The sequence below is a fragment of the Aethalodelphis obliquidens genome, unplaced genomic scaffold, assembly GCF_003676395.1.
Source record: "Aethalodelphis obliquidens isolate GAN/ISIS:26980383/991018 unplaced genomic scaffold, ASM367639v1 scaffold44, whole genome shotgun sequence".
In the NCBI taxonomy this organism is placed as follows: Eukaryota; Metazoa; Chordata; class Mammalia; order Artiodactyla; family Delphinidae; genus Aethalodelphis; species Aethalodelphis obliquidens.
The window spans coordinates 9,060,702-9,088,444 of NW_020837988.1; the positions used below are offsets into that span (position 1 = coordinate 9,060,702).

The window sequence follows — 27,743 nt, forward strand, 5'->3', positions numbered from 1 at the left end:
ATGACCATCACACGTGGCTTCTGCAGAAATACCCGCGGGCCTTTCACCTATTTGTCGTCAGCAGCTCGTCCTGACTGACCTCATAGTTGTTGCAAGGCTGGCGAAGTGGGCCCAGTCATAGCTGGTGGCAGTGCCAGCTCAGACTGGATGTGGTCGGTTTATGTCCATCCATCCAAAAGTGCATCCTCTTCACACAGAGGCAGACATCTGCGGGGGTGCTGGCCCCTAGAGCCCAGGCGAGTGTCCTCACCCGACCTCACCCAGCGGCACTCATGCCCGGAGACACAGCCCAGGCCAGCTACTCGTAGAGGTCCTTAAGCACCTCCTGGCTGGGACCAGCCACAACAGGCCCAGGAATCCTGCCTGATCTGTCGGGTGCCCGAGAAAGTCAGGTGACAGTCTGCCCCTGGACGTCTGCCAAATGCAGGAGCACCCTGCGTGGGACCATCCTCAGAAGAGGGACCATTCGGGGTTAGCGTGGGCCCAGCTGGGAGCACTGCTAATGGCAGTGGCATCTTCACTGCGGGGCTGGCCTGGCCCCCCCAGGCCAGGTTTGCTCTCCCAGGTTCCCCGCTGGGATGAGGAACGTGGGCCCATCGCCGCTCTCCCATCCTTTCCCACGGCGGCCGCTGCCCCAGCTCCTGTGGACAGCGGGCGCTGGGGCTGTGACAGCTCCGTCCCCTCCTCCCCGCACCCTCTGGTCCACGGCATCCCACAGGCTCCTCAAGCACAGCCGGGCAGGACCCGGGGTCACCCCCCACCAGTCACGGCAGCCAGACCCCGCTCCTGCCACAGGCCTGGGCGCTGGCTGCCCTTCGGCCTGCAGGCTCCTCTCCCCACGGCTTACTAGCAAATGACCCACCCCGGTCCCGCCCTATATTTTCCCTCCACCCCCACCCCAGGAACCACTAGAGCATCACTTCGTCACCCTCCACGCACCCCCCGTTCTTGTCCCGCACAGCACAGGCTGGCAGGGCAGCGCCTGAAGCTGCAGCGTGGTCCATCCCTGCCATCGGGGGCGGGGCCAGAAGAGGGCGCCCTGCGCTCAACACTGAAGCCGCACAGAGTCTGCTTCATGGGGAGCCCGGCACCAGGGGAGACCCCTCGGGCATCTGGTAGGCCGCAGGGCCCTGGCCTGGCAAGGAGAGCAGCCTTGAAGAACCAGAGGGAGAAACTGAAGGGGCGGCACACGCACGAGGCCGAAGTTCCCATGACCTCGGCCTGGAGGTCGTCCACGGGCTGTACCTACAGCCCTGGGCACCTGGGCAGGCCTGAACATAAGCATGGACTCCCATGAGACAAGCCCACTTCGCAAAATGTGTTTAATCAGGATAAATAGAGTCCTGGGCAGGGTCCACCGGGGGTGCTCCAGCCTCAGACGGGCTGCAGACTCCCGTCACCTTCCCCGTGTCCCAGCGGGCCATCTCCAGGCGGCATCTGTGCCTGCAGGTCCATGGGAACCGAGGGTGACAGGGTGACAGGGTTCCCGGGCTGCCAGGCCCAGCGCTGTCCTACTGGGCATCCCAGTCGTCTGTGAATACGGCCGGGGGCATCACGGCCTCCTCGGTTCTACCAACCCTGCCAGAAAGCGGAGTCGGCAAGGGGCCTCGCTCGGGAGGCTGAGAAGCCCCACGGTCATCCCTCTGGCCAGCCGAGGCCACAGGATCCCCAGCAGCCTTCCTCAGGAGCTGTTTCCAGGCCTCCCAGGGCTGAAAGGCTCTGGACAGAAGTGGAAGGAGCCGGACGAGGCCGAGACTCATCACCGGTAGGCCTCGGCAAGGGAGGGAGTGGGGTGGGCAGGGGATCTTGTTAGATGGCTCATTCTGGGGGCTCCTGCTGCCTGGGGTCGGGGCGGGGGAGCCCCAGGGGCCTCGACCTGCAGACCTCAGCTGGCCCACCTGGCCGGGCGGGGGTCGAGGAGGGGTGTGTGTGCATTCCCGTGGGTGGCCTGTCTGTCCAGGCAGCAGGACGATGTCTGAGTTCATCTCCCCTTCCCTGGGCTCAGCCGCAGGTAACAGTTGAAGGGTGAGATGTGCGGCCACAGGAGCAGCCCCAGCCCTGCGCCAGGGCAGCCGGGGCTGAGGCAGCAGCACTCGGTGGGGTGGGGGCGGGGGGCAGGGGGGGTGTTCACCTCACGGGGAGAATGGGGGCAGGGGTCTGAGAAGGCCAGCCAGGCTGACCCCCGACCCATCAGGACGCGGGTGGCAGAGGGACTTCCCTGGTGGTCCAGTGGTAAAGAATCCGCCTTCCAGTGCAGGGGATGCGGGTTCGATCCCTGGATGGGGAACTAAGATCCCACGTGCCGTGCGGCAACTAAGCCCACGCGCCACAACTACTGAGCTCGCGTGCCTCAACTAGAGCCCGCGTGCCACAACTACAGAGCCCATGCACTCTGGAACCCACGCTCCACAACAAAAAGAGCCCACATGCCTCAACGAAGATCCCGCGTGCCGCAACTAAGACCCGACACAGCCAAAAAATAAATAAAATAAATAAATATTTAAAAAAAGAAAGACGGGGGTGGCAGAGAGGAGGGAAAGGGCATGAGAGACCCCCAGCTCCACCTTGCCCCCTGCACACAGTTCCTTCATTTCTTTTTTTTCCTTTCTCAGCAAACTTAAGTTTTCTTCCTCCCCCAAATACCCCACACACCTGAGGAGGAAAGGTGGGGAAAGAGGGTAGGGGAGTCCCAAGGGGCTGCAGGCCACCCCGGGCCGCCGGCAGCCACTTCCCTCCCCACCGCCGGCGGGAAGAGGCCTCCTGGTGCAGCACCCGTTCCTTCTCCCCCACACACTCCCCTCCAGGGCCCCTCACCTGCTCCTCTCCTTCCTCTCATAGATACGCTGAAGCTTGTTGATTAAGAAGATTTTGTCTTCCCCCTCCTAGAAATGCCAGAACACAAAGGCTGAGAAAACATCCATCGCGTGTCCGTCCAGAAGTGCCCTGTTCCAGACTGCACTTGGGGTAGCTCACAAAGAGTGTCTGACATCACAAGCACAAAAAGTTTAAAGAAGGGGGACAGAGGCACCAAACAAGGACAAGGAAATACCAAGAGCCGAGTAGTGGGCACACACACACACACATATGCATCTAAGCTTCCTAGTGGCCAAGGTGAAAAGGGAAATGGGATCAGTTGCACAGTGAGGGCTGCCTACCCAGCCTGACTCAATGTACAACCGGCCCTGACACTTAGTCTGTCTTGGGCAAATTACCTCCCCTCTGACCTCGGTCACCATCTGTAAAAGAGGGATACAAATGTCTGTGTCATGGGCTTTTATTAGTTTTCTATTGTTGACCTAATCAATTATGGAAACTTAGTGGTTTAAAACAACACAAATGCAACATCAGTTCTGGAGGTCAGAAGTCCAAAATGGGTCTCAGTGGGCTAAAATCAAAGAGTCAGCAGGGCTGGTTCCTTCTGGAGCCTCTGGGGGGAATCTACCCTTGCCTGTTCCAGCTTCTGAGTCTGCCCACATCCCTGGGCTCATGGCCTCCTTCAGAGCCAGCAGTGGCCAGTCCAGTCTTTCTCACACCTCTTTCTCTGACAGTGACTCACCCACTTCCTTTCTTAAGGACCTTACGATTACATCATGCCCACCCGAATAATCCAGGATAATCTCCCACCTCCAGGTCAGCTGATTAGCAACTGTAATTCCATCTGCGAACCTAATCCCACAACCCCAATGCCACGTAACCGTGGCATATTCACAGCTTCTGGGATTAGGACAAAGACGTCTTTGGGGCAGGTATTCGCCAACCCAGGGCTCTTTCGACAAGTGACTGTGAAAACGCACATAAAGCTTTAAGTCTGGGACCCAGTAAACATCAGGCGGATTTCAGGGCCCATCGAACCCCGGGGTCAGACTGGATTCCTCGCAGGGAGTCTTCACAAAGGGAAAACAGCAATTTGGTCAGGATGCGTTCTGGGCGCTGGGGACCCTGGCTCACCCACGAAGGCGCTGAGACACTACGAGGTGGGACCTCCTTAAGAGACCTCCCTGTTTTCTCTCCATCGAGTTGGTGGGTACAGAGGGCTGTGCACCTGAGTAAGCCGCAAGCCCAGGCCAGGGAAAAGATGTTCTGAGCGCAGGCTGAGATCAGAAGTGTGGCCCCAAAGACTCAGAACCAGGGCCAGCCTCGGCCTTGGGAGGACACAGCCTGCAGCAAGGGCTGCCTGGGGAACCGTCCTTCAGCTCCTAGAGGAACGGCGGGCGGAGCTGGGATTCCCCTCCCGACGCTGCCGTGCGTCCCACCACCATGGGACACCGCAGGCCCCAAAACTCTACAAGGTAGGGCAGGAGCCGGTTGGGAAAAGCCCACTTCCAATAGCTGTACCTCAGCCAAAATGCCCAGCCTGAGCCCTGCCCTCGGTTTGTGAAAGGGGAGGAGAGGGGTTACCTTGTACTGCCTTACTTATAACCCTATAAAAAGTGGGAGCTGTCCCCAGGGCATCCTTCCACCCAAGAAGACCTGACCCAGAGTCCCTGCACCAATTAGCTAGCAGCAGAGTCACAGGCGAGCTGCACCCCAGCCCTGTCCTGCCTCGGCTGACACCCAGCAGCTGACCCCCAAGTCATTTCTAACGGAGAGTGGCTGGTGGCCACCAGCCCTGATGTGACCACCTAGGGGACACAGGCACCAGCTGGCCCCAAGGTGGGCTCAAGCATTAAGTACACAAGTGAGAAACTGGGAAGGAAAAGGAAAAAAGAAGAAACAGCAGTGGGGAGAGTGATGTCAGGGCCCTGGGGGCAAGGTTGGGGCCCTGGGGATGAGGTCAGGGCCCACCAAGTGTTCAGGGGAGACCCGCTGTCACTGACAGGTGCCCCTGAGCAGCCAGCCCAGACCCCGGGAGGACAGGACCAGGTGAAAGGCCATTCCTGTCTGGGGAAATGCCAGCCCAAGTGACTCCGACCTACGGGGCAGTGACTTGTTTTCAAGGTGATGGGAGGCCCAGTAACTGCGCAAGGAGGGAGGGACAGCCTGCGGGCAAGGCTGGGCGGCCTCTAGTGGGGATGCGGGTGGGGGGGGCGGGGGGATGTGGAGGGGCCGCGGGTGTGAGCCAGCAGGCACCCCCGAGGTGGGAGCCCAAGGGGCACTCACGTTGCTTAGCTGCTCCTTGAGGAGGCAGATGACTTTCCGCTGGCCCTTCACCACCTGGATGTTGAGGTAGATCACGGCCCTGCGGGAAATGGCCGCTCAGGCTGGGCCCCCCGCGCAGGAGCCCCGGGGGAGGGAGACCAGGGCCCCCACCCGGGCCTGTCCCCCACTCACAGCAGCAGAGCCGACGCCAAGTAGATGGGGAAGGCACTTTCCACCAGGTACCGGTGGATCCAGGGCAGCCAGGAAACCCCGGGGCCCGCCTCCTCCAGCTGGCGCACCCACACCTTGCCTGCCTCATACATGGTGTCCAGGGTCCGGAAGGGGCCGCAGATGCTCGAGGGCTTCACCCTGGGGGAAGAGGGCGGGCAGCTTGACCCCTCAGCCCGGACAAAGGCCACCTCCACACCACCCAAACCGCGGCCACCAGCCACAGCGGCCCCAGAGGGCAGCTCCCCATCCCGCCCCCCGGAGGCCGAGGGCCCACTCACTGCCAGATGGCGTAGCAGAGGAAGACGGCAGCGCCCAGAAAGGAGGGGAAGCAGAGCAGCGAGATGAAGACGGTGCTCATATGGGAGGCCTTCCAGGGCCTGCGGGGCGCCTGGCAGTTGGCCATCAGGCTGGTCTGGGGACAAAGGTTGCGCTCTGCCACCACCCTGCCACCCACCCTCCCCCAGGCCTGGTGGGGCCTCCAAGAGGGAAGGGGGCAAGGCCGGCAGTGGGCTGGGGGTGTTCTGCTTGCAGGGGGAGCCCGAGCCGATCCCCCAGGACAGCCCCGCAGAGAAGCAGACACTCAGAATCTCAGCCCACAGGCTGGAAAGGGCCAGTGGGGCTACCTCCCGGTCTACGGAGGGGAGACTGAGGCTCACGGGGGGCAGGCTGGCCAGGTCACCCGCATGTGAAAGGGTTGATACTAAAAGCCACCTCCACTGACTGAAGGTCTCCACCGTGCCCGACGCTTTATAAACGTCATCTCCGGCAGCACCCCCAGCGCAGCATCCACGCTGTACAGAGGAGGGAGCACAGGACCAGGGAGAAGGACCTGGCCCTGAGCACTCCCAGCCCCCCGGCCCCAAGCCCTGGCCCGTGCACACGGGCACCTGGCAGTGACCACGGACCCTGACAAAGGCAGTGATGCAGGGGCGGGACCGGGGTCAGCTGTGGCCCGTGGGACTGACCCCAGAGGGTGGCCCTGGGCTGCCAGCCCCACACCACTTGGGTCAGGGCTCCGCATCTGCCGGCCCAGCGGCCACCCTGGCTGCACGATCTCCCCAGGCCCCGCCGCCCTCCCAGGGACCCAGCGGCACCTCTACCTTCTTGACGTAGAAGAGGAACAGCAGTTTGATGATCTGCATGGCAGGGAGGAGCGGGGAGAAGAGGACCCCCAGCCTGAGGAGAGCAAGGAGAGGAGAGGGCTGCATCCCAGAGGCTGGGTCCCCGGGGAAGTGAGGGTCAGGTCCCTCCAGATTCCCAGGGCTGCATCTTGCTGTGGCCCAGGGGGAAGCAGTCAGCCTCCCCAAGGGCCAGGCACTGGGACACAAGTGGGAGATGCTCACCAGGTCAGGGTCTGCCCGTAAATCAGCTCCAGAACATTCCCCGCAATGTCGAACTCAGGCTTCCCCTTCCTCTGAGACCTCTTCTCAGAGATGAGCCTGGGCAGAAGAACCACTGGGGTCACGCAGGAGGGCCAATCCCCAAGACAGACCCTCGTCCCCACCCCGACCCGCACGCCAAGCTGAAGACCCTGCCCGCCCCACCAGGGTGCCCAGTGATGCAGAGGGGAGACGGCGGCCTGGGGTCCCACCCTGAAGGGTCCACACTGCAGCCAGCTTCATCTCCGTCCTTTTTCTAAGCATGTACGGATATACCCGGGTATAAATTTTTTTTTTTTTTTTTTTTTTTTTTTTGGCTGCGTTGTGTCTTCGTTGCTGCACGCGGACTTTTCTCTAGTTGTGGCGAGCAGGGGCTACTCTTCATTGCAGTGCACAGGCTTCTCATTGCGGCGGCTTCTCTTGTTGCAGAGCACGGGCTCTAGAGCACAGGCTCAGTAGTTCTGGCACGTGGACTCAGTAGTTGTGGCTCGTGGGCTCTAGAGCACAGGCTCAGTAGTTGTGGCTCGTGGGCTCTAGAGCACGGGCTCAGTAGTTGTGATGCACGGGCTTAGATGCTCCGCGGCATGTGGGATCTTCCTGGACCAGGGCTCGATCTCATGTCCCCTGCATTGGCAGGTGGATTCTTAACCACTGCGCCACCAGGGGAGTCCCTGTTTTACGGCTTTTTTAAAATCTTATTATTATTAAATTCATATGTTCTCAAAGAAAACACAAAAAGAAGGAAACGATACCTACAATGCTAGCACTCATAGCCAGGACATCTGAAAACGTTCCTCTACTTTCTGTTCTTCCTCCCCACCCCTTTCTCCTTTGTATGAGACAGATTATACCATATGCATCATTTTGAAACCTGTTTTCCTTTCCAATCTCAAAATAGGTTACATCCTGTCTCCTAAATGTTTTTCTCAGTTTATCGATGTTTTACAGAAGAGCCGTCACGGGTAGAGATTTATGGCCCCAATCTGGGGTCAGGTCCTGATTTTCAGAGGCCTGAGAACCGCCTGAGTGACCCTCACCTCCACCACACAGGTGAGGATGCCAGGAGCCCTTCCACAGGGGGAGCCCAGGTGCCCAGGAGGTGAGCGCAGGGACCCGCCCCTGGGGCCTCACCTCCACACCAGCTCCCCCAGAAGCGTGTCCAGCAGCGTGAAGATGAAGTCCATCACCATGAGCCGGTACAGCTCCTGGCCCACAAAGTCCTCCCAACACTGAAACGGACGCGGCCTCAGCCCCCAGTGCCCTGGTGCCCCCCACCCCTGCTCCCCATGCCCACCTCGGGGCTTCCAATACGCTTGTAGACCGGGCCAGGTAAGATGAGGTGAGGGCTGGCTGCTGTGAGGGGCCACCACGTCCACCCCCAACCTGGGACCAGGGCAGACCCTCTTGAGGGGCCTGGGGAGCCCCACGCCTCTGCCAGCACCACCCAGCCCGCCCTCACCTGGTCCTTCAGGGTGCCCACCCTGCGGCCCAGCCAGTGGTAGCAAAGAATCCCCACGATGACCACCTTGAGGATGAGGTTCCTGCGGAAAGAGGGGGGAGGGCGTGCACAGGCTGAGGGAGGGGTGCCTGGGAGACAGAGGTCCCGCCCCAGAAAGCCCCACCTGGCGGTCCCATCCAACCACGCACCTGCAGATGGCCACGTACACCTCTAGCACCGGGGAGTCGTGCCGCTCCAGGACGGCCAGGACGCGGAACAGGTAGGGGGCCCCCAAGTTGAGAAGGCAGACCACCAGGGGCAAGGCCAGCAGCGCCCAGTCCCGCTCAGCAGACACACGGCTCTGCTATGGCAGGGGGAGGGCCAGAGGTCAGCGCCCCAAGGACAGAGGCAGGTCCACTGATGGGCCCGAGACGGAGGAGGGGTTCCCGGGGCGGAAGGAGGGGGTGGAAGTGGCAGGCACGCCACCCTCCGCCCTAGGCCCAGTGTTCAAACCGCACAGGAAGGGGCGTGGGAGGGGGAGGACGGAGGATGGAACACAGGTGTGGGGGAAGAAAAGAGAAACCAAAAGAAGACGAGAAAACAAAAGGACAGAAAAATAGGGAGAGTGTTGAGACAGAACAAGAATGAGAACAAGGCTCGTGAGGGAAGTGGCCTCCAGGGAGGGCCCGGGCGGAGGCGGCGGGGCCCCAGGGGGCCCAGTCTAACGAAGCAGGCATTTGACCCCACGGCCGGAGCCTCCGCGGGGACCCCCCATGCCCTCCCCGCACCTGGATCATGAGCTCTGAGAAGGTGTAGACGGCCAGGGCGCACACCAGCGTGGTCCCCAAACACAGCAGCCAAACGAGCCCCAGCACGGCCGCCTGTTGCAGCCGTCCGCACGCCCTCCGGGGGCGCTGCCACAGCTGTCCGTCGGCCAGCAGCTCCTGGGGGTGGCAGCGGGCCTGTCACCCGCGGCACAGACCCACGGAGACACGCAGACACACGCGCCACACCCCAGGAGACACGTGGAGCAGACACACAGGGAGGCTCGGGGAGCACCGGGGGTCGCCTCCCGCCCACCCCTGGGGCCACGGCCTGTCGCTCCCCCTGCTCTGGGGCCCCTCCAGGCACCAGCAGACCGCAGGACGGGGCCGCAGGCTGAGGCCTGCCCCAGCCGCTCCCATGCACCCTCCCCAGCCCTGCCTCCTGAGCTGTCCTGCCTGTGGAAAGCCGTACCCTCGCTGACCTGGAGCCCCAGGGCACTCCCTGGGGGCCCATCAGCCGGGTCAAAGCCGTGAACAGCCCTGACCCGAATCCCGCAGCGGGAAACCCCAGACAGGCAGAGAACCTTCCGCGAGGCCCAGGCCAGCCACCCTCGAGCCCTGAGGCCTTGGGCAGCGTCCTCTCGTGTACCCCAGGGCTATTCCGGGGACTGGGACACGTGCCAGCTGGCGCCCCGCAGGCCTCTGCTCACGGGGGCCGGAGGACACGGGGACTCCGGGGAGAGGGCCCGAGAGCAGCCCTAACCCTCTCCCACTGGAGCAGGCCCTGACTGGTGTTCCCTGGACACGGGGTGGGGGACAGCGGCCCCAGGGCCCCTGGGCAGCTCACCTTCAGCTGGGTTCGGATATTGTCGTGCTGGAGGCGGCTGGCCCATTTCTGAGTCACTTTGTAGTCCCAGGAACAGAAAACAGTGACGGCATGGACCCCCGAAGTGCTGCCTACCCGGTAGCTCTCCCCAAAAGAGTGGGACATGCTGGGAGAAGCAGAGGCAGGCAGAGGATGAGATGGGGCGGAAGGCGCAGAGGCTGGGAGAAGACAGATGGGATGCTCCCTGTGGCCAAAACCTACCACCCACTCAGGGGAGCCCTCCCGGCGCTGGATGGGCCTCCAGCCACTCTCCCTGCCCCACCTCTAGCCCAGAGCTCTCAGCCTCCTGGTGTGGACGGCCGGCCACTCTTAGATCAGCCCTGACCAACAGGGTGCCCGCCAGCCACAAGTGGCTAGAAGAGGGGTCAGGCTCCACTCCCCACCAACATGGCCGGCTGCCTCCCACCCAGACGTGGCTGCAGAGGGTGCTGGCTCACCTCAGGGCCTTTGCACTGCCTCTCCCGATAACCAAAACACCTTCCCCGGCCTTTGTCCAGCCCACCCTTATTTAACCTCCCTCTCTGGGATGAGTGCCACTGCCCTGGGGAGCTGGTCTGACTTCCTCTCCTATGCTCCAAAACACCGGAGCAACATAACACCAGGAGTTTCCCAGCCTCTTCATTGGCCCGTCTTCTCCTGTAGACAGCAAGCTTCTCAAGGACATGCACCAAACTCACTTACCTTCCTGTCCTGAGCAGAGCACAGCAAATGTTTGTGGAGTGGATGGGTGCGTGGATGAAAGTGTGGATGGATGAATGGAAGGAAGGCAGGATCCATGGATGGATGGATGGATGGATGGATGGATGGATGGAGTGATGATGGACAGATGAATGGATGAGGAAGTGATGGTGGATGGATAGGTAGCTGGACGGATGAATGGATGGGTAGCTGGATGGATGGATGGATGGACAGATGGATGTATGGGTGGATCAATGGCGCTCAGAGCCAGGGTCATAGAGTGGAGGGCTACTACCTGTACACCAGAGTGATGCAGGTGATAAAGAAAGCTACGCCCACGGTGAAGAGGTAGGCCAGGGGCATGTTGTAGGGCAGGCCGCCCGCCGCAGGCGTGCACTGGCCGCCATCCAGTGGGGAGGCACACGGCTGGTTCAGCGTCACGTTACTATAGTAGCCGTAGTACATGACGGTGTGGGTGAAGCAGCCCTGTAGAGAGGACGCCCGGCCACATCAGGGACTCTCCCCCTCCCTGCACCTGACCCACCCTCAGGCTTGGAAGGCAGATAGAGGGCACCCAGGGGGCAGGGCGAGGGGAAAGGCAGAAGGGGAAGGGCCAGGGCAGGGGCATGAGGAGAACACGGAGGTGGGCAAAGGGCCGCGGCCACCCTGGAGCTGCCAGGGCACCCCCCTCCCGGAGTCGCAGCAAGGGGTGGGGTGGGGATCCCTGGAGGAAGCCGTGACAAGGGGGCGCCTGCCCGCCCCCACCAAGCCTCACCCCGCCTGTGAGAAGCTCCAGGCCCCTGAAGGCGGGCGTGGAGCCCGAGGGCGCAGGCGGGAAGGCGGCCTGCACAGCCACGATAAAGGCCAGCAGTGGCAGCAGCAGCAGCGTGTTGAAGGCCAGCAGGGTCTTGAGGAAGAGGAAGTAGGAGAGAACGCTGGAGCCGAACTGGCCCCCGATCCGCTTCAGGGCGTAGTGCCAGGGCATCAGGGCCTGCAGCCCCGAGAGCAGCGTGAGCCCCAGGTTGTGCGACGCCTGTGGGGCCAGCAGCAGGACAGCCCTCAGGCGAGGCTGGAGAGGGGAGCCGGCCCCCAACCAGACCCCGGGCCAGGCCTAGAGCGCAGGGGCAGTGGAGGGGCAGCCGCTAGGGGAGGGGGGGTCGATCACGCCCAGAGCCAGGCTGAAGGCTAGAGGACCCCACGAGCAGCACGCGGAGGGAGAACACGTGGCCCCCCCTCAGTGCCCCCGCCCCCAGCCGCCCAGAGGCGCCTACCAGGATACAGCTGTCACGCAGCCGGCTGCAGCAGGAGAGGAGCCCATGGTGCCCCCGGACCCTCCGCTTGCCCCTCGGGGGCCGGCTCTCCTCTCTGGGGGCAGAGGCAGCGTCAGGGCTTGGTCCACTCCCTCCCAGGGACCACCCGCCCACCGCAGGCTCAGGGCCCTTCTCACCAACCACCACGCCCAGCCGAGGAAGTGGGGCTGGGGTCCGCACGAGGCCGAGGGGCACTGACCGCAGGCAGCGTTTCTCGGCCAGGCTCAGCGGCATCCCCCGGAGCATGTGGTCCCGCTGGGCCACCGTCAGGCCCTGAAGCTCCTTCACCAGGAGGCCCCGCTTCTCTGTAGGAGCAGGAGGGAGCCCTGCAGGTTCCCCGCAGCATCCTTCCCTCCCTCCCACAACTGTGGCCGTTCCCCGGCAACACAGGCCTCTGCCGCCCTGCCGGGCCCGATGGCTCCTCTCTGCTAGGACACTGTGCTGCCCACCTGTCCCACACCCCCACTGGCCATCACTCTCTCACCTCCACCCCCTGGAGCCCAGGACACGATCAAGCTCCCAGCATCTTCCGAGGCCCAGCCCAGTGGCCCCTCTGCCTTGAACCAAACTCTCCTCTTGGGTCCCCACTTGCATCTTGCTTTGACCCCCCAATGCCCCTGAGCCCCGTCCACCCCCCACTCAGCAGTCCCCACTGTCCCCCCACCACATCCCACTATGCCAAGGCCTGGTGGGGTGAGTAGGGGAGGGCAGGACCTGGAGATCTGCCCCTCCCCTATGTCCTCGTTCCTTTCATCTTCACAACCACCCTGGAAAGGGGGTGCTATTTTAACCCCACTTTACACATAAAAAATGACCAGAAAGCAGACACCTGGCATGGTTTACACAATGAAACTGGAATGTCCATCCTGACCTCAGAGCCCACACCACCCTGCACTGCTCCGTCACCCACCAGCTGCAGGCCTTGGGTAAACAGGGAGAGGAAACACAGGCAGGGCCCCAGGAAGTACCCAAGCCCCTGGGCACTGATGCCAGAGATCATCTGGCTGAAGACCAACCTGTGAGCTGGGCCCTGCTCCCTCCTATGACCACTCTCCCTTGTTCCCCAGCCCCGCCACACAGGCCTCCGAGATACTCAGGCAAGCCGGCAGGCTCCCACCTCAGGGCCTTTGCCCATGCCCCATTGACTCTAGTGTCACTTCCTCCAGGAAGCCTTCCTGGGTCGCTCCAGGCTAGACAGGCTCCGTGATACTCTCCTGCGGCATGCCTTTCCTCAGCTGCCCTTATCTGAGCTTCAACCATCCTCTTATCCATTTATTTGGTTCCTGTCTGTTTCACAAGGCAGACAATAAGCTGCATGAGAGCTGACTGGGTCTGCTTACCACCATCACATCCCAAAGCCAACACCAGCGTCTGCGACACTACAAATGCTCAACAGACGCTGTGGAGCGCGTGCCTGCATGAGCCAAACACTGTGCAGCTGGAAAGGCCCGCACTTCTCTACGCCAGTGGCCAGAACACCGAGACACTCCCATACCCCTGCAAAGAGACCTCACCGCTGGGGGCCTTCAGACAGCCCACTGCACCCCAGTCCCCCGACCCAGCCTGCTGACCTCCTCCCCACCGAGGCTCCGGCCCTCCCTCACTCACCCTCCTCCTCCAGGACCACGGGGTCCAGCTCCAGGTCGTACAGGCGGAGGCTGGGCCGGGCTGAGCGGCCCACGTCTCTGAGCTGAGGCCGGCCGGCCCTGCGGCGCAGCCTCACTGTACGGCTGTAGTACTGGGAGATGATGGCGCCGCGGCTCCGGCCTGTGGAGGCCGCTGGTCAGGGGGGGACGCGCCCCTCTTACGTAGAGGCAGGGGCTGCCCCCCCACTCCTTCCCAGGACCCATGAAAGTTCTTTCACAAGAGACCTCAAGCACCACCGGGTTCCCAAGAGCATATTTTTATCCCCGTGACGACTCCGGAGTCGTTTTTAGACCGCGGCGAGGCTGCATGGGACTGGGCTGGGCCTCCAAGCAGCAGACGGGGTGCGGTAAGAGCCAAAGAGGCCTGGCTCTGAGGTACACAGATCCCCGCCGGAAACCGCAGCCCAGCCCAGGGTCCAAAGGCAGAGGGTCCCACTCACCAATGGTGCGACTGGGCATGCTGGCCAAGATGCGGAGTGTGGCCGTGCTGTAGACAGGGGCGCCCTCGGGCCCCAGCAAGGCCTGGCGGTCACTGCCTGCCCAGCAAAAAAGACTCGTCCAGAGGTTCTACAGACACCACTGGCCGGAGATATCCCCTGCCCACCCGCTGCCCCAGGCTGCTAGGAGGAGCTTCCTGAGAGGTTGAGAGGCTCCGTGTCCGGCCCACACATCCCAGCACCCGGCCTGGGCCAGGGCAGGCGGGCTCACCTGAGGCCCCCAGGGCTCCAGCCCCCAGCACCCTCTGCTGCAGCTCCAGCCCCTCCTCGGCCACCCAGCGGCTCTGCTCCTGGATGAGCTGGTGGAAAGAGTCGTGCACTTCGCTCTCATCGTAGGGGCTGGGCTCCTGGCTGCTGTGGTGAGAATGGGGGAAGGGGCAGGAGTTCAGGCTGCGGCTGACCCAGTCCTCACCCCAGCAGCCTACCCGCTCCGAAGGGCTGAGGTCCAGACCACCTCTCCCTGGGGGTGATACATCCCAGCCCCCCAGCCCCACCTCAGAGCACTTACTCCTCTGGGTCCTGTGGGGTCTCAGGGACATTGAGGACAAAAGCCAGCGACCGGGACATATCTGCGGCCCACCCGCAGCCAGTCTGCCGACCTAGGGCAGTTCAGAGCCTGGACACAGCCTCAGGAGCCTCCCGCTGCCCGTGTGATGAGACAGAAAGCGTTACAGCAAAGTTAGCCTGGCACCCAGCTCCACTGCCCGCTCCCTGGGGACCATGGGGCGGGTGCCACTCCCAGCCCAGGCTGCCTGAGCCCCCATCCTGCCCCCATCCACACACAAACACCAAACGCGTGGCCAAGTGAGGGGCCCCAAATAATCCTCAGGCCAGAACGGATTGAGGGGGAGCTCATTCCGGAGGGAAGGAGGAAGGAAGTGAGGGGAGTCTGGGCAGCTCCCCACCGGCTTCCTCAGTGACGCCATCCCTGAGAGATGGGGAGCGGGTGGGGTGCCTGTAGATAGGTTCTCCATTCCCAGGGTTCTGACCCAGAGATGCCGCCCTCTGGGTGGGAAAGGTCAGAGCAGTTGAGACCTTCCCTGCGCCCGCCCGTGACTACACAGCACTTCCTCCCGGCCGGAAATCCCACAGACAGCTAGCAGCCTGGGCCCTCACCCCCACCAGCGCCTGACAGAACGGCAGACAGGATGGCCTCCTCGGCTGCGGCCCACCCTGCATCCCCCCCACAGGAGTCACTCCACGCCAGCCTGGGCGCGTCAATGTTGACATGCCTCCTGGGAGACTCCCCTATAGTCCATCACCTCCCGCAGGCCAGGGCAGCTGGCTGGGGGAGGGGTGCTGGGCGTTGAACAGGCAGCCTTTGTCCGGGCTCTGCCATCACCCAAGACAACTGAACCAGGGCGGCCTTGTCCAGGCTCTTCAGCCTGTGGGAGTGGGGCAAGGGCAGCAGGCTCCCAACCACCCCCTGAGTCCTGCAGGCTCTGCCCCAGGAGGACGGGGCCCAGCCCTCGGTCTGCCCTGTCCACCCCTCCTCGCTACCCTCACCCCCAGGGAACTCAGCACAGAGGAAAGCTGGCTCAGCTCAAGGGGCTTCCTCGGGCGAGGCCAGGGTGTCCAGACAGAGCAGGTCCCGCTAGAGCTGTACCCAGACAGTGCCCTCACTTAGGGGTGTCCAGTCTCTGAGCCCAGGCCGCACAGAGTCCAAGCCCCATCCCCTTCTCTCTCACAGGAGCACAGTGTGGAGAAACCAGCAGAGAGAGGTCAGAGGTGGACTCTTAACTCCGCTTGAAATGGTGAGTAGCTGGGGCTGAGGGTGTGCCCCCCAATCCAGTCCCTAGAGCTGGAATTCCCTCCTGGAAAGACAGACCTTCCCAGGTTCAGATCCGCAGGCCTCTCCCACACACCCCTTGTCCAGGAGGGAGAAGCAGGGAGATGGAAGGCGCTCAGAGGCTGCCTGGAGGATGGGGGCTCACCTGGGCACTGGCATCTGGGCACTGCCCTAGACTTCTGTCCGGCTGGTACCCAGCACCCCGGCACCCTCGCCCAGGCAGGGACAAGTCGGGCAGGAGCTCCCAGGGTGCACCATTCCTGAGCCGTGAGCCAGGTAGGGAGGGGCAGGGTGGGGCGCGTTTCCAGAAACCCCACCCCAGCCGGAAGCCAGTCCTCTGGGAGCAGCTACTGCCCAGTCAGCGCCGCGGCCCAGCCTCTGAGCCGAGGGAAGGCAGGAACTCCGAGAGACCCTGGACCCCTCATCTGCCAGTCTCCCACACGCCCACTTTTCACCAGTGGTACCCACCTGCAAACCCAGCCTCCCCACCCTTTCCCATCTCGAGAGACGCACACCACCGCCCTCTCCCCTGACGCCCGCCACCTGACTGTTGGGGTGAGCTGAGATCTTCACGTCCCCCGCCCGGACACCCCTGAGAGAGTCAACTCCGGTAGTGAACTCAGGGAGATCCAAGAGAACCCGAGGAGTCAACGCAGTGCCCAGTGGCCCCAGAGGCCCAAAGGAATTCGGAGGGGGTGGAGCTGGTGGCCGCAGGGGAATTGGATGGGGCTAGGAGGACGAGGGCGAGGTCCCTAAGCCCCGGAGCTGCGGCCCCCACCCACGACCCGGCATCCACATCCCGGCACTGGCCTGGGAGGCGCTGGGGAGGAGGGGCCCGGCGCGCGGCTCACCTGTCCCCCGCGAGGGCCGCCGGAAACTGTGTCTGGGCTCCACCAGCTGCGGGAGGGGTCGTGAGGTCAGAGGGAGGGAGTGGCCAAGGGCCCTGGGTCGACCTGTGAGCGTATCAGGCCTGGCGGGGCCAGAGTGCTGCTCCGCCCAGCCCGGCCCACGTGGCGACGGGGCTTGGACAAGTCACGTGACCCGGTTGGGGGGGCGCGCCCCGCTCCTCCTGCTTCCCCTCCCCGTCGAGCCCTCGGCGACTGTGCCCTCTCCCCACCAGCTTCCGACCCCTCCTCTCACCCCACCCTGAGGTCTGACCAAGATGAAGGCGGCGAGTGTCTGGAAGTGTTCCAATCTCCGGTTGAAGCCAATTTCTGTGGGACTCAGTTTCCCCAAGTTTCAAATGGAGACAATGATTCCAGACCCTCCCACTTCCCAGGGCGATTATCAAAATAACACCATGCGGCAAAGCCACACGGATACGGCGGGCGTTGCAGGACTACACTGGGTAGCCCCTTCCTCCAGCACAGCCTCCTGCGACAACTAGCCCCAAACTGGCTGGTAGAACCCGGGGTTATCTCCGACCTCCCGATGTGGGCGTGGTTTCTCCAGCAGAGTTCCGGCACACTTCCTGTGTGCTAGGTGGGGAAGAGAGGAGGCACACTTTGGGGCTGTCCCCATTGCTGTTTGCTCCGTTATTCCCCACAAGCCAGGGAGGGGGGCACTGATGACCCTAGCTCACAGATGAGGAAACGGGCCGAGAGGTCAGTCAGCCTCCAGGGTGTCATCGGCCAGGGTGTAAGTCTTGTCCACCTGGGAGCTCTACCTAGAAACCTGACCTCGAAAAAGCCCGGCAGAGGAGAGTCACCCTTGGGTTTGAGAAAAGGGTGGGATTTGGACAGTGGTGGGAGCCATTTCTTGTTGGGAGAAGACTTGAGAGGCGGGCAGGGTAAAAGTGAGCTGGAAGGCAGAAAGGAAGGGGAGGGCCCTCCTGGAGGGGAGGACAGGTGGGCCAAGCCAGGATGCCCAAATAGTCATTGCCTCAGGATGGATCTTGGTACAGGCACCTCAGCCTAGAGAACTAGCTCTGCCCAGCCCCCGCCTCTCCCCCAACACTACTCCCTGCCCTGCACACCCATGCTCCAGTCACGTTTTACTTGCATGATCCCAGGCACAACTTGAAAGTCACCTCCTCTGGGGAGCCTTCCGGGATTGAACCCTGTTGGAGCATGTGCCACTTCCTAGTGACATGTACATTTACTAGTCCGTCCCCCCTCTCCCGCTCCGTCTCTATCTCTATGCTCACTGTGTGCCCAGCACCAGCACCCAGCCTGGGGCCTGGCATGGGGCGCGGGGCGGGGGGGCGGGGGCGTCTAGAAAACCAGGAGCGGAAGCAGGCAGGGAGGCAGAAAAAACACTGGAGCTCTTTAGGGATGAGGGGGGCCCTCAAGGAGGCGGAGAGGGAGAAGGAGGAAGCACAGGACCGCGGGGCCTCCCAGGGGGTCCCAAGAGAGAGAAAGGGCCGAGATAACTCGCCGGGGCGGGGCATGAGTGCAGCGAGTTCCTGAGCGCTTCCTATAGGCCAGGCGCTGGGCCGCTTCGGCTTAAGTGCCAAAGATCGAGGCGGGAAGTTGAGAAATAACGCCTAGGGCCTCTGAAAATCGAGCAGCCCTGAGTGGTCGGACCCACCCCCTAAGGTATTGCACTATCGCGCCCTCTGAGCCGAGCGGAGCCGGGGCTACCGGCGGATAAGGGCCGGGGCCTGCGCCCAGCCGACCGCAGCCCCGCAGGGTCAGACCTTCGGCCCAGAAGCCGCGGGTCCCCCGTGGGGAGGGGAAGGGCCCGACCCCCGCCCAGCGCGCACGCGCAGCGCCTCTCACCTGCCTGCTGGCGCTCCGCGCCCCCTCAGGAAGTGCGGGCCTCAGTGGAGCGCGGAGGAAGTGCCGGAGGCGGGGGAGAGAGGAGTGCGGGGAGGCGACGGCTAGGGGTGCTGGGGTTCCTGTCATGTGACCCCTCCCCTCGGCTCTCTCGCAGCCCCGCCGGGAGTGGCGGGAGCCAGTCGGAGGACGGTCTCTAGGTCCCTTGTCCCCAGGTGAGCTGGGTGCAGCGTGAGGGGAGGGGGGATCGTGAGGGGGTGGAAGAGAGAACTGAGGCCGAGGAGCTGCTGGCAGCTGGCGGGGAAGGGGTGAGAGCCGCTGCTGAGGGGCAGAGGGGTCCCTTCCTTCCTTTCCCACGGCCGGGGCTGTAGCCACGCTTCCCCATTTGGGTTCCATGGGGGGCCGGGGTGGACCCAGTCCCGGGATCTGGACCACCAGGTAGAAGACAGAGGAGGTCCCAACACGTCCGGATTCGAGGTGTTGCAGTATGCTGAATCCAGGGAACTGCTGGGGTTTGCGGCAGAGAGGTCTTCCCAATGGGAGAATCGGCACGTGGAATTGTCCCTTGCCAGGGGGCGATGGGGAAGGGCTGCGGCCACTGGTAACCGGTTGCGGTGGGGCAGAGCGGGCCTTGGGCTCCACCGCACTTAACTGTGGCCACACCTGGCCTTGGCTTTGTTTGTGACGTCCCATCTTTCCGAGCCCTTTGGACCTTTCTCCCCGTCTGACAGATGGGGAAACTGAGGCCATACGTTGCTTTGAGATGTGGCTGGAGACTGAGCCAGATCTCCTCCAACAGCATCCCCTCCCAGGAGGGGGAGCATTACAACCCCAACTTCAACCCCATCACAGAGATGCTGAGGCAGTGGTCGGTGCAGGCCTCAGGGGAGCCAGAACCTGAGCCGGCCGGCGAGGAGCTGTGGGAGCAGGAGATGGAGCGGCTGTGCTCCTCCCAGGAACCTGTGCGGCTGCTGCCCTACGCCATGGTGGACAAGCGCTTCATCCGGTGGGTGCCCGAACACCTTGCCGAACACAGCGGAGGAGGAGCAGTGGGGGTGGGGAGAGGATGCACCTGTTGGTTGGCGGGGTGGAAATCACCAGCAGTGGGAAGACTCCCTGGCCCAGGGTGCTGCTCTGCCTGGCCAGGTGGGCATGCTGGGTGACTCAGGGACCCCTCTCATCACCACCCCATCCCAGGCAGCTGCGGGAGCCCGAGGGGGTGAAGACCTCGTGCTGGCAGCAGTGGCGTCACAGGCAGCAGACTGCAGGACGGCGCCTGGGGGAGGCAGCACGGCGGCTGGCCCGGGGCTGTGGGCTCTGGGAGGGGGCTCTCTACGAGATCGGGGGTAGGACCCGAACCCCAATCCCCACCTCCTGCCTCCCCTCTCTGGAGTCTCAATGTCTAGTTTGGAAACCAGAGGAGGGCATTATCCCCCTGGCCATTGTACCCCTCCACCCCCACCAACCCACCCCGCCTTTCTCACACATCCCCCTCTGCCCCCTGAGCCACCCTTCAAACCTTGGTGGATGATGGCACCCCTGGTGGCTGTTAGAGGTACTGCTAGGCCAGCCTCCAGGACTGGCCGTTACGCTGAGGTCCCTGTGAGGCTGCTCACCCACCCCCCACAACCCTCAGATTATCAGCTGGGCCCACGGCTCGGCGCCTCCGGACCCACCTGCTGTTCCCCGCAGGCCTCTTTGGCACCGGAATCCAGTCCTACTTCACCTTTCTTCGCTTCCTGCTGCTGCTTAACCTGCTGACCCTACTTCTGACCACCAGCTTCGTCCTGCTGCCCCTGACCTGGCTCCGCCCCCCTGACAGAGGACCTGCTCTGAACTTCAGTGAGTGCCTGGCCCACGGAGGGAACAGTGCCCCCGAGCCCACCTGAACCCTGTGGGGCCTGGTCCACTGGGACAGCCCCAACCCTCTGTGTCCAAACCCTGGGCATCGTCCTGCTTGGGTCCAGCCGTGAGGCTCTACTCGATCTCGCCTTTTGCATAACAGGCCTCCTGACATGCCCTCATGACCCTGCTCAGGCCTCCTGAGATTGGAGGCTATGGAGTGAGAGGGGCAGAGTCTCACCTATGCCTTGGGGACCCTTCCCTATTGGACCCCTCTCCCTCCTCGACAGCCCTCCAGTGTCCTGGTGGCCACCAACCCCAGACTGGTGTTCCCAAGTTCAACAATCTACTTTGGAATGTTTTAACCGGCAGGGTGAGTGGGTCTGTACTGGCTGTGGACCAGGGAGGCTGGGGAACCTGGTGATCTAGCCTCAGGGAACCCCAGTCTAAGAGGACCCTCACCCCTCCAAGGGCACGTTGGCTTCTAGGGAGACGGTCCTCCACAGACAGGCTGGCTGGGTCAGCAGTGGGGTCAGAGAGAGGCTGAGGCCACTGTGCACAGCCCAGGCCCATGGACATGTGCCCACAGCCCTCAGAGCCCAGCTGGGGTCGGGGTTTGAAGGACAAGAAGGGAAAAAGTGTCCAGGATTCTGGGATAAGCACCACCCTACCCTCATCCCTGGAAGCCACTGGGTGGTTACCGTGCAGGCTCCCGTGTTCCAGTCCTGGCTCTTCTTCCAAGCTGTGTGTCCTTAGGCTAGTTGGCCAACCCTTCTGAGCCTCTGTGAAATGGGGATACTCTTATTCTCTACCTGATGGGGTCACTGTGAGGGCTAATGTGTTAACAGCAAGAAAACACTTAGCACACAGCCTGGCTCACTTGTCATTGTCTGACATCCCCAGGCCTTCAACAACACCTATCTCTTTTACGGCGCGTACCGAGCGGGGCCTGAGAGCAGCTCAGTATACAGCATCCGCCTGGCCTACTTACTGAGCCCACTGGCCTGCCTGCTCCTCTGCTTCTGTGGGATTCTACGGCGGTGAGAGCAGAGCCCCTGCCTCCACCCCTTTCCAGGGGGTCTTCCCTGATCACCCCTGCTTGGCGTGGTACCCCCAAGCTGGCAGGGAGTCCCTGCCAATGGAGGTTCCAGGGCCTCAACTCTGCATCCCCAGCTGCAGACCTCAGGAGCGGGGCCACCGCTCCTGTGTCCCCACCCCCCCACCCAGGCCGAGGCCAAAGGCTGCACTTAGGGCTGCCTGGGACTTCCCACCCCAGATCAGAGCCGAGCTGAGGCTGAGCCCTGGCCTCTGCCCCCTCCAGGATGGTGAAGGGGCTGCCACAGAAGATGTTCCTGGGCCAGGACTACAGGTCACCTCTCAGCGCCAAGGTCTTCTCTTCCTGGGACTTCTGCATCCAGGGGCAGGAGGCAGCTACCATCAAGAAGCATGAGATCAGCAACGAGTTCAAGGTGTGTGTGAGGATGTGCGTGAGTGTGAGTTGTGAGAGTGAATGAGTGTGAGAGCACGTGAGACTGTATGAGTGTGTGGCTTGAGTGTGGGAGTGTGTCTGTGTGTGTGTGTGTGCACACACGGTTTTCCAGCTGGAGGCGGGGGCTGTGCCGTGTCTGGGTGTGAGCGCTCACCTGCACGGTACTCTGGGGATGCTCTGGACAAAACCAGCCCGTCTGTCCCCGCCTCAGCGTCACCCCAACCTTGCCTAGAGCCTGGCAGCCTTTCTCCCCACGCACACCGACCTGGGGCTGTTTGCCAGCCCCCTCCGCTTCCACCTGGGCCCGCCCTAACCCACCTGTGCCCCTGCCCCTGCCCCCGTGACAGGTGGAGCTGGAGGAGGGGCGTCACTTGCTGATGGTGCAGCATCAGACCCGGGCTCAAAGGGCCTGCCACCTGCTCACCTACCTGCGGGTCAACATCCTCATCGGGCTTCTGGTGGTTGGGGCCATCAGTGCTATCTTCTGGGCCACCAAGTACTCGCAGGACAACAAGGAGGTGCCAGGCGACTGACATGCATTTATTTAATCCTGGCCAGACCTGGGGGAGGAGACGGGATGGTCCCACTTTGCAGAAGAGGAAACCGAGGCTCACAGAGGTTAAAGCAATTTGCCCAAAGTCATAACCAAGTCAGACAGGCTCTACCTCTGGATACCCCCTGCTGCCACTGGGAATAATCCGTGGGCTTCCAGATTCCGGGCCTGCACCAGAGTTACACTTGAAGGGGGCCGTAGGGGATAGGGGAGCCGCTGGGGGCCCTCCAGCCCACGGCACCCCCTTATCCACTTCTCCCCACAGGAGTCCCTGTTTCTGCTGCTCCAGTACCTGCCCCCTGGGGTCATCGCCCTGGTCAACTTTCTGGGTCCCCTGCTGTTTGTTTTCCTGGTCCAGCTGGAAAACTACCCTCCCAACACTGAGGTCAACCTCACCCTTATCTGGTGAGTGACACCTGGGGGGGTGACAGGTGGGACGGAGTGTGGAGGGCATGGAAGGGCTGTGTCCTGCCGCCTGTCTTGGTTATCACCTGGCATCAGGGGTCCCGTGCAAGGGAAGGCAGGCAGCTGCTCCCACACACAGTCTGGGGGGCCCCGGTCTAAGGTTCTCCAGTCCCCACCATCCAAAGCAAGCCAGTGACTGTTTTTGCCAGGACACGTTGGGTGCCACAGTCACCCACCTAGGAACACAGCTCCCTCCCATGTGCCCCGAGGGTTTCCACCCCTCACCTTGACACCCTCACGTGACCTGTGAAGTTAGGACCATCCTCACTGCCACTGGATAGGTGAGGACACTGAGGTTTGAAAGGGTCAAGCGCCTTGGCCAAGGGAGGCTCCCCATGCCTGCCGGGTGCAGGTTCAAACTCAAGCCGTCCTCCGCCCCCAGGCTCTGCTCTGTCTCCTCTCCCAGGACTCGGGTCCTGCCTTGGACCCACCCACCCACAGGACCCCACACACACAACAGCTCCAGCCCAGGTTCTCTTTCCGTCTGCCACCCTCCCCTCACTTGGCACGGTCTGCTTTTCCTCGGGCTTCCCTGGCACAGAAGCTGTCCGGAGCCCATTCTGCGTATCTACCCATTCCGAGGTAGATTGTGTTTGCTTTGAAATTTTATTCTTGGAATGAGTAATAGCACGTGCACATGGTAAAAAAAAAAAAATTCAAAATGCTCAAAAGGATGAAAGATAAAAATAAGCCCCCACCACCCCTGCCTTCCTCAACACAAGAACCACTGTTTCCGGCCATGTATCAGCCTTGAAAGTCCACACTTCATGGGATTTCCCTGGCGGTCCAGTGGTTAAGACTCCGTGCTTCCAATGCAGAGGGCGCGGGTTCGACCCCTGGTCGGGGCACTAAGATCCCACGTGCTGCGGAGTATGGACAAAAAGTGAAAAAAAAAAAAAAAAAAAAGGAAGTCCACACTTTGATATAACGTGCAGGCAATCGTTTGGGGTTAGGCCACCCTACCTGTGTGATCCAGTTACATGTTATTCAGGAGTATGCATGCACGTGTTTGTGATATATGGACAGTGTAAACGGACTAGGGCATTAATAGGCCCTAGAAGAGAGATCTCACCTGCATTAATGATATAAAAGCACGTATGTGCCTGTGAATCTCCAAGCTGGGTGTGGGGGGAGGATGGCTGGACTGTGCCGTGTTTCCCAAACTGATGTAAACAGAACCATTCTCCTGTGAATCATCTGGAGACCAAGATTCTAGGGAACGCACTTTGGGAAATATTGCCACGCATGGAGCAGTTTGGAAGGAGGCTGGGCTCTGGGTTTCGAGGGGGCTGGGCCCGGGAGAGACTTGAGCTCATGCAGATGTCAGCCACACCTGTGTCCCGAGTAGATGTGCCTGGGCTCCTCCCCTGACACAGTCCCCGCCCCTTCCCCTAACCCCCAGGTGTGTGGTGCTGAAGCTGGCCAGCCTGGGAATGTTCCCCTTCTCGCTGGGCCAGACTTTGCTGTGCTTTGGCAGAAACAAGACCAGCTGTGAGTCCTACGGCTACAACGCATGTGACTACCAGGTGGCCGGTGACTCTATCAGGGCCTGTCCCTCCTGTCCTCTGCAAAGCCCCACCTCTTTGAGCTCCTCGTCCTTCTCAGGGTCTCACCTTTGTGAGAGGCTGTGGGCAGAGTTGCCCACCCAGCAGTCACCTCCAGGGGGCGCCATTCACATCACATTCTGCGCTGTGCAGAGAGGCAGCCCAGACTGTGGGCTTTGTCTGCTCAAATCTTATCCCAGGCCTGGGTTTTAACTTAGCAATCATATCAGACTCCAGGCAAGGCTCCTAGACCACAGAGTCCCCCAACGGGCGGGTGAGGGGCGGTTGGGGACCGAGGGTAGTGACAGATGCCCCCTCTGACCAGTGCTGGGAGAACTCGGTGGGGGAAGAGCTGTACAAACTCAGCATCTTCAACTTCCTCCTCACGGTGGCCTTCACCTTCCTTGTCAGCCTGCCTAGGAGGTGAGTCACGTGGGGACACTACGGGGGTGGAGTGGGCGTGTCTGGGGGTGGCCAGTGGCCACAGCCAGGGGGGAGCAGTTCTACATGCCTGTTACCGTGTGAGTGTGTTATGGTCCACAGCCAGGACCAACGAGGTCCACACACTTCTGGGTGGTGGGTACCTGGGCACTCCCCTCCCCCAGGCTGCTGGTGGAGCGGTTCTCGGGCCGGTTCTGGGCCTGGCTGGACCGGGAGGAGTTCCTGCTGCCCAAGAACGTGCTGGACATCGTGGAGGGCCAGACAGTCACCTGGATGGGCCTCTTCTACTGCCCCCTGCTGCCCCTGCTTAACAGCATCTTCGTCTTCCTCACCTTCTACATCAAGAAGGTGAGGGCTCGGGGGCTGGGAGGGAGCAGGGCCGCACCTGTGTGGGCACCTCGAGCGCCAGCAGCAGAGCAGCCCTCACCTCCTGCTGCTGCCCCGCCGGGCACCTCCCATCTGCACACTGCGCTGAGGCCCCTGTGTCCTTGCTCGCTCCTTAGTACACCCTGCTGAGGAACTCCAGGGCGTCCCCTCGGCCATTCCGCGCCTCCAGCTCCATCTTCTTCTTCCAGCTGGTGCTCATCCTGGGCCTGCTCCTGGCCGCTGTGCCCCTGGGCTATGTGGTCAGCAGGTGAGGGGAGCAGACGGGCTGAGGCTGCCGGGCCGGCAGCTCGTCACCCGAGCACTGACACCGGCCCTCCTCTGGCGGTCTCTCCCCAGCATCCGCTCCTCCTGGGACTGTGGCCTCTTCACCAACTACTCAGCCCCCTGGCAGGTGGTCCCAGAGCTGGTGGCCCTCCGGCTCCCACCCCCTAGCCAGCGCATCCTCCACTACCTGGGCTCCCACGCCTTCAGCTTCCCCCTCCTCATCCTGCTCAGGTGCCTTTCAGGGCAGCAGGGGCCGAGGGAGGGGGCACCCCCAGCCAGTCTCATGGGATCTGGGGGCCAGACAAGGAGAGCCCAAGGTCGCAGGGAGCCAGGGGCCCAAGGGCAGGTGGCCTGGGGATTGCCCTGTGCCCCTGGGCAGCCCCTGAAGGCCCTCACCTGTAAAGCGGGCACTTTAAGTGACCACTGGGGAAGCACGTCGCCTGGTGCAGACACGCTGTGAGCCTGCCGCGCTTGTTATTCTTACTACATTTAGAGGAGAGGGGCTGAGCGACCAGTGGGAGGAAGGAGAGGAGAGAGAAAGCGGTGTCTAGGAACCTGGAAGAGAGAAGACCCCGGGAGGTGGTTTTTAAGAGACTGGGGTGGGGAAGGAGGAAGTAGGGGGGCTGACTGACCTAGCATCCCCGTCTATCCAAAGCCTTGTCCTGACCGTGTGCGTCTCCCAGTCCCAGGCCAGCGCGAGGGCCATCCGGGGGCTCCGGAAGCAACTGGTGTGGGTGAGTGTCCGCCGGACTGGGGAGGGGTCACGGACTCCGGGCAAGACCCTGTCGGGATTGTGGCCTCAGGCCGCGGATAGAAGTGGGGAAGGTGGAGGGAGGGAACCGGTGCCTCCGGCCGGGAACCAGTCAACAGGAATGTGGCTTTAGGCTTGGGGACCCAGTTTAACGGGAGTGTGGGCTTGGGCTGAAGTAGGAGGTGAAACTGGTGGGGGCGTGGTCTCTGGCCAGGCTGGGGCGGGACCTGATGGGGCGCGGCCTTGGGCTGGGGCGGGATCGGGAGGGGCGTGGTCTCTGGCCCGGCGGGGCGGGTCTAGGGATAGGGCGGGAGATTGGTGGGGCGGGGCCGTAGCGGGGGCGGGGAGGGGAAACTGGTGGGGCGGGGCCTCGGGGCTGCTACTGCGAGGTGGCCGCTTCTCCCGCGGCAGCTGGTGAGAGGAGGCGCCGCTCGTAAACCGGCCGCTCGCTCCCCTCTTCCGCCCCAGCAAGTGCAGGAGAAGTGGCACCTGGTGGATGACCTGTCGCGGCTGATGTCGGAGCCGGGCTCCGGCGACTCTCTGGGGCCTGAGTCCCCTCACTCCCGAGGTTCGCGCCCGAGATCCTTCTGCCCCGGATTCCCGTGCCCGGGCTCCCCGGGACCCAGGGCCTCCAGGCCGGAACCCTCCCTTGAGGATCCTAACGGGTTGCGCGGTGTCCGGGTCCCCGCCCGTAGCTGCCGCTTCCCCAGCGGTTCGGAGCTGTAGCACCGACCCCCACCACCGCCCGGAGCTTCCCCAGGGCCCCGTGTGCAGCTCCCCACTTCCTGCTCCCTCGCCCCACGCTCGTGACCCCAGGTGACCACCGCCTCTCTCAGTGGGCCCTCCAGCAGGGTGCCTTAAGGTGGGGTGCATATACCTAGGGGCATCAAGAAGAAAATATGGGAACTTGTATTTATATTTTTATCTCAATCCTTAAAAGTTTCTATTTTTGTGGAATGTTTTATAATATGTTAGTATAGTAACCCATGAATGCAGTTTATAAATACACATCCATTGGCAGTGCTCAGGAACTGTTTACCCTGGGCAGTACCATTATAAAAGTCCAGAGACCTCCACCTGCGGGAAGGGGAAGGCCTGGCCGCAGTGAGAGCAAACAGTGGGGGCTTACTGTGCTCTGACTGCAGGCACCCTACACAACCTCCTGTAATTCCTCCTTCACGTGTGAGACCACTGAGACCCACAGACGTTATGAGTCAGCAAGGGGCAGAGCTCAGATCTGACCTGCATCAGGAGACACTCCGAGTGTGGGCCCCGGGAGGTAGCGGAGCCCGCTGCCCAGGAAGGCAGGGCTGCGTCCAAGATTCCCAAGCCTCGGGTGCCGAGGCTGCAGAGGTTCTCAATCTGTGGTTCTCAGCCTCGGAGAACTCCTGAGAAGCCCCGTCAGATGCTGGCCCTGTGCCAGCGACTCTGACGCCATTGGTCCAGGTGCAGCCAGCAGCCAGACATCTGGACTTTCTAAAGCTCCCAGGTGACTCTCACCGGCAGCCAGGGTTGAGGATTGCTGGCCTAAAGAGCTGTCAGGAGGGAAGGTCAGGAGAAACCCCAGGACGTGCTTGACGAGGCTCTACTTCC

General features: G+C 62.3%; 2 protein-coding genes across 27 annotated transcripts; one reads left to right on the top strand and one right to left on the bottom strand.

Annotated features, from left to right (window-relative positions):
- Nucleotides 1–1,303: 1,303 nt before the first annotated feature.
- TMC6 (transmembrane channel like 6) lies at nt 1,304–18,471 on the bottom strand. Of its 21 annotated transcripts, none has more exons than XM_027080843.1 (23): nt 18,418–18,456; nt 16,838–17,175; nt 16,549–16,594; nt 14,417–14,550; nt 14,120–14,262; nt 13,852–13,947; nt 13,374–13,532; nt 11,965–12,070; nt 11,727–11,820; nt 11,231–11,488; nt 10,751–10,941; nt 9,739–9,883; nt 8,916–9,071; nt 8,337–8,491; nt 8,149–8,230; nt 7,821–7,918; nt 6,654–6,749; nt 6,411–6,486; nt 5,589–5,722; nt 5,385–5,448; nt 5,101–5,179; nt 2,815–2,882; nt 1,304–1,578 (listed from the first exon to the last, which is right to left on the bottom strand). In XM_027080843.1, exons 4-22 carry the CDS (start codon nt 14,473–14,475, stop codon nt 2,833–2,835), a joined length of 2,241 nt encoding a protein of 746 aa, XP_026936644.1. In that variant the 5' UTR covers nt 14,476–14,550; nt 16,549–16,594; nt 16,838–17,175; nt 18,418–18,456; the 3' UTR covers nt 1,304–1,578; nt 2,815–2,832. The 21 variants fall into 21 exon arrangements, with proteins under 21 accessions (XP_026936644.1, XP_026936633.1, XP_026936631.1 ...); XM_027080832.1 differs by having other exon boundaries at nt 1,304–1,719; nt 5,272–5,448; nt 16,856–17,175; nt 18,418–18,453; XM_027080830.1 differs by having other exon boundaries at nt 1,304–1,719; nt 5,272–5,448; nt 18,418–18,453.
- Nucleotides 16,129–27,103, top strand: TMC8 (transmembrane channel like 8). Of its 6 annotated transcripts, none has more exons than XM_027080854.1 (16): nt 16,129–16,252; nt 19,267–19,420; nt 19,612–19,760; nt 20,107–20,256; nt 20,547–20,629; nt 21,160–21,296; nt 21,578–21,725; nt 22,093–22,263; nt 22,564–22,703; nt 24,166–24,289; nt 24,633–24,730; nt 24,913–25,096; nt 25,252–25,382; nt 25,472–25,630; nt 26,055–26,133; nt 26,619–27,103. In XM_027080854.1, the coding sequence occupies exons 2-16, from the start codon at nt 19,269–19,271 to the stop codon at nt 26,874–26,876; spliced, it is 2,163 nt and encodes a 720-aa protein (XP_026936655.1). In that variant the 5' UTR covers nt 16,129–16,252; nt 19,267–19,268; the 3' UTR covers nt 26,877–27,103. The 6 variants fall into 6 exon arrangements, with proteins under 6 accessions (XP_026936655.1, XP_026936658.1, XP_026936659.1 ...); XM_027080858.1 differs by lacking the exon at nt 16,129–16,252 and adding an exon at nt 18,110–18,629 and having other exon boundaries at nt 26,083–26,133; nt 26,619–26,737; XM_027080855.1 differs by lacking the exon at nt 16,129–16,252 and adding an exon at nt 18,114–18,629 and having other exon boundaries at nt 25,324–25,382.
- The last annotated feature ends 640 nt before the right edge of the window (nt 27,104–27,743 follow it).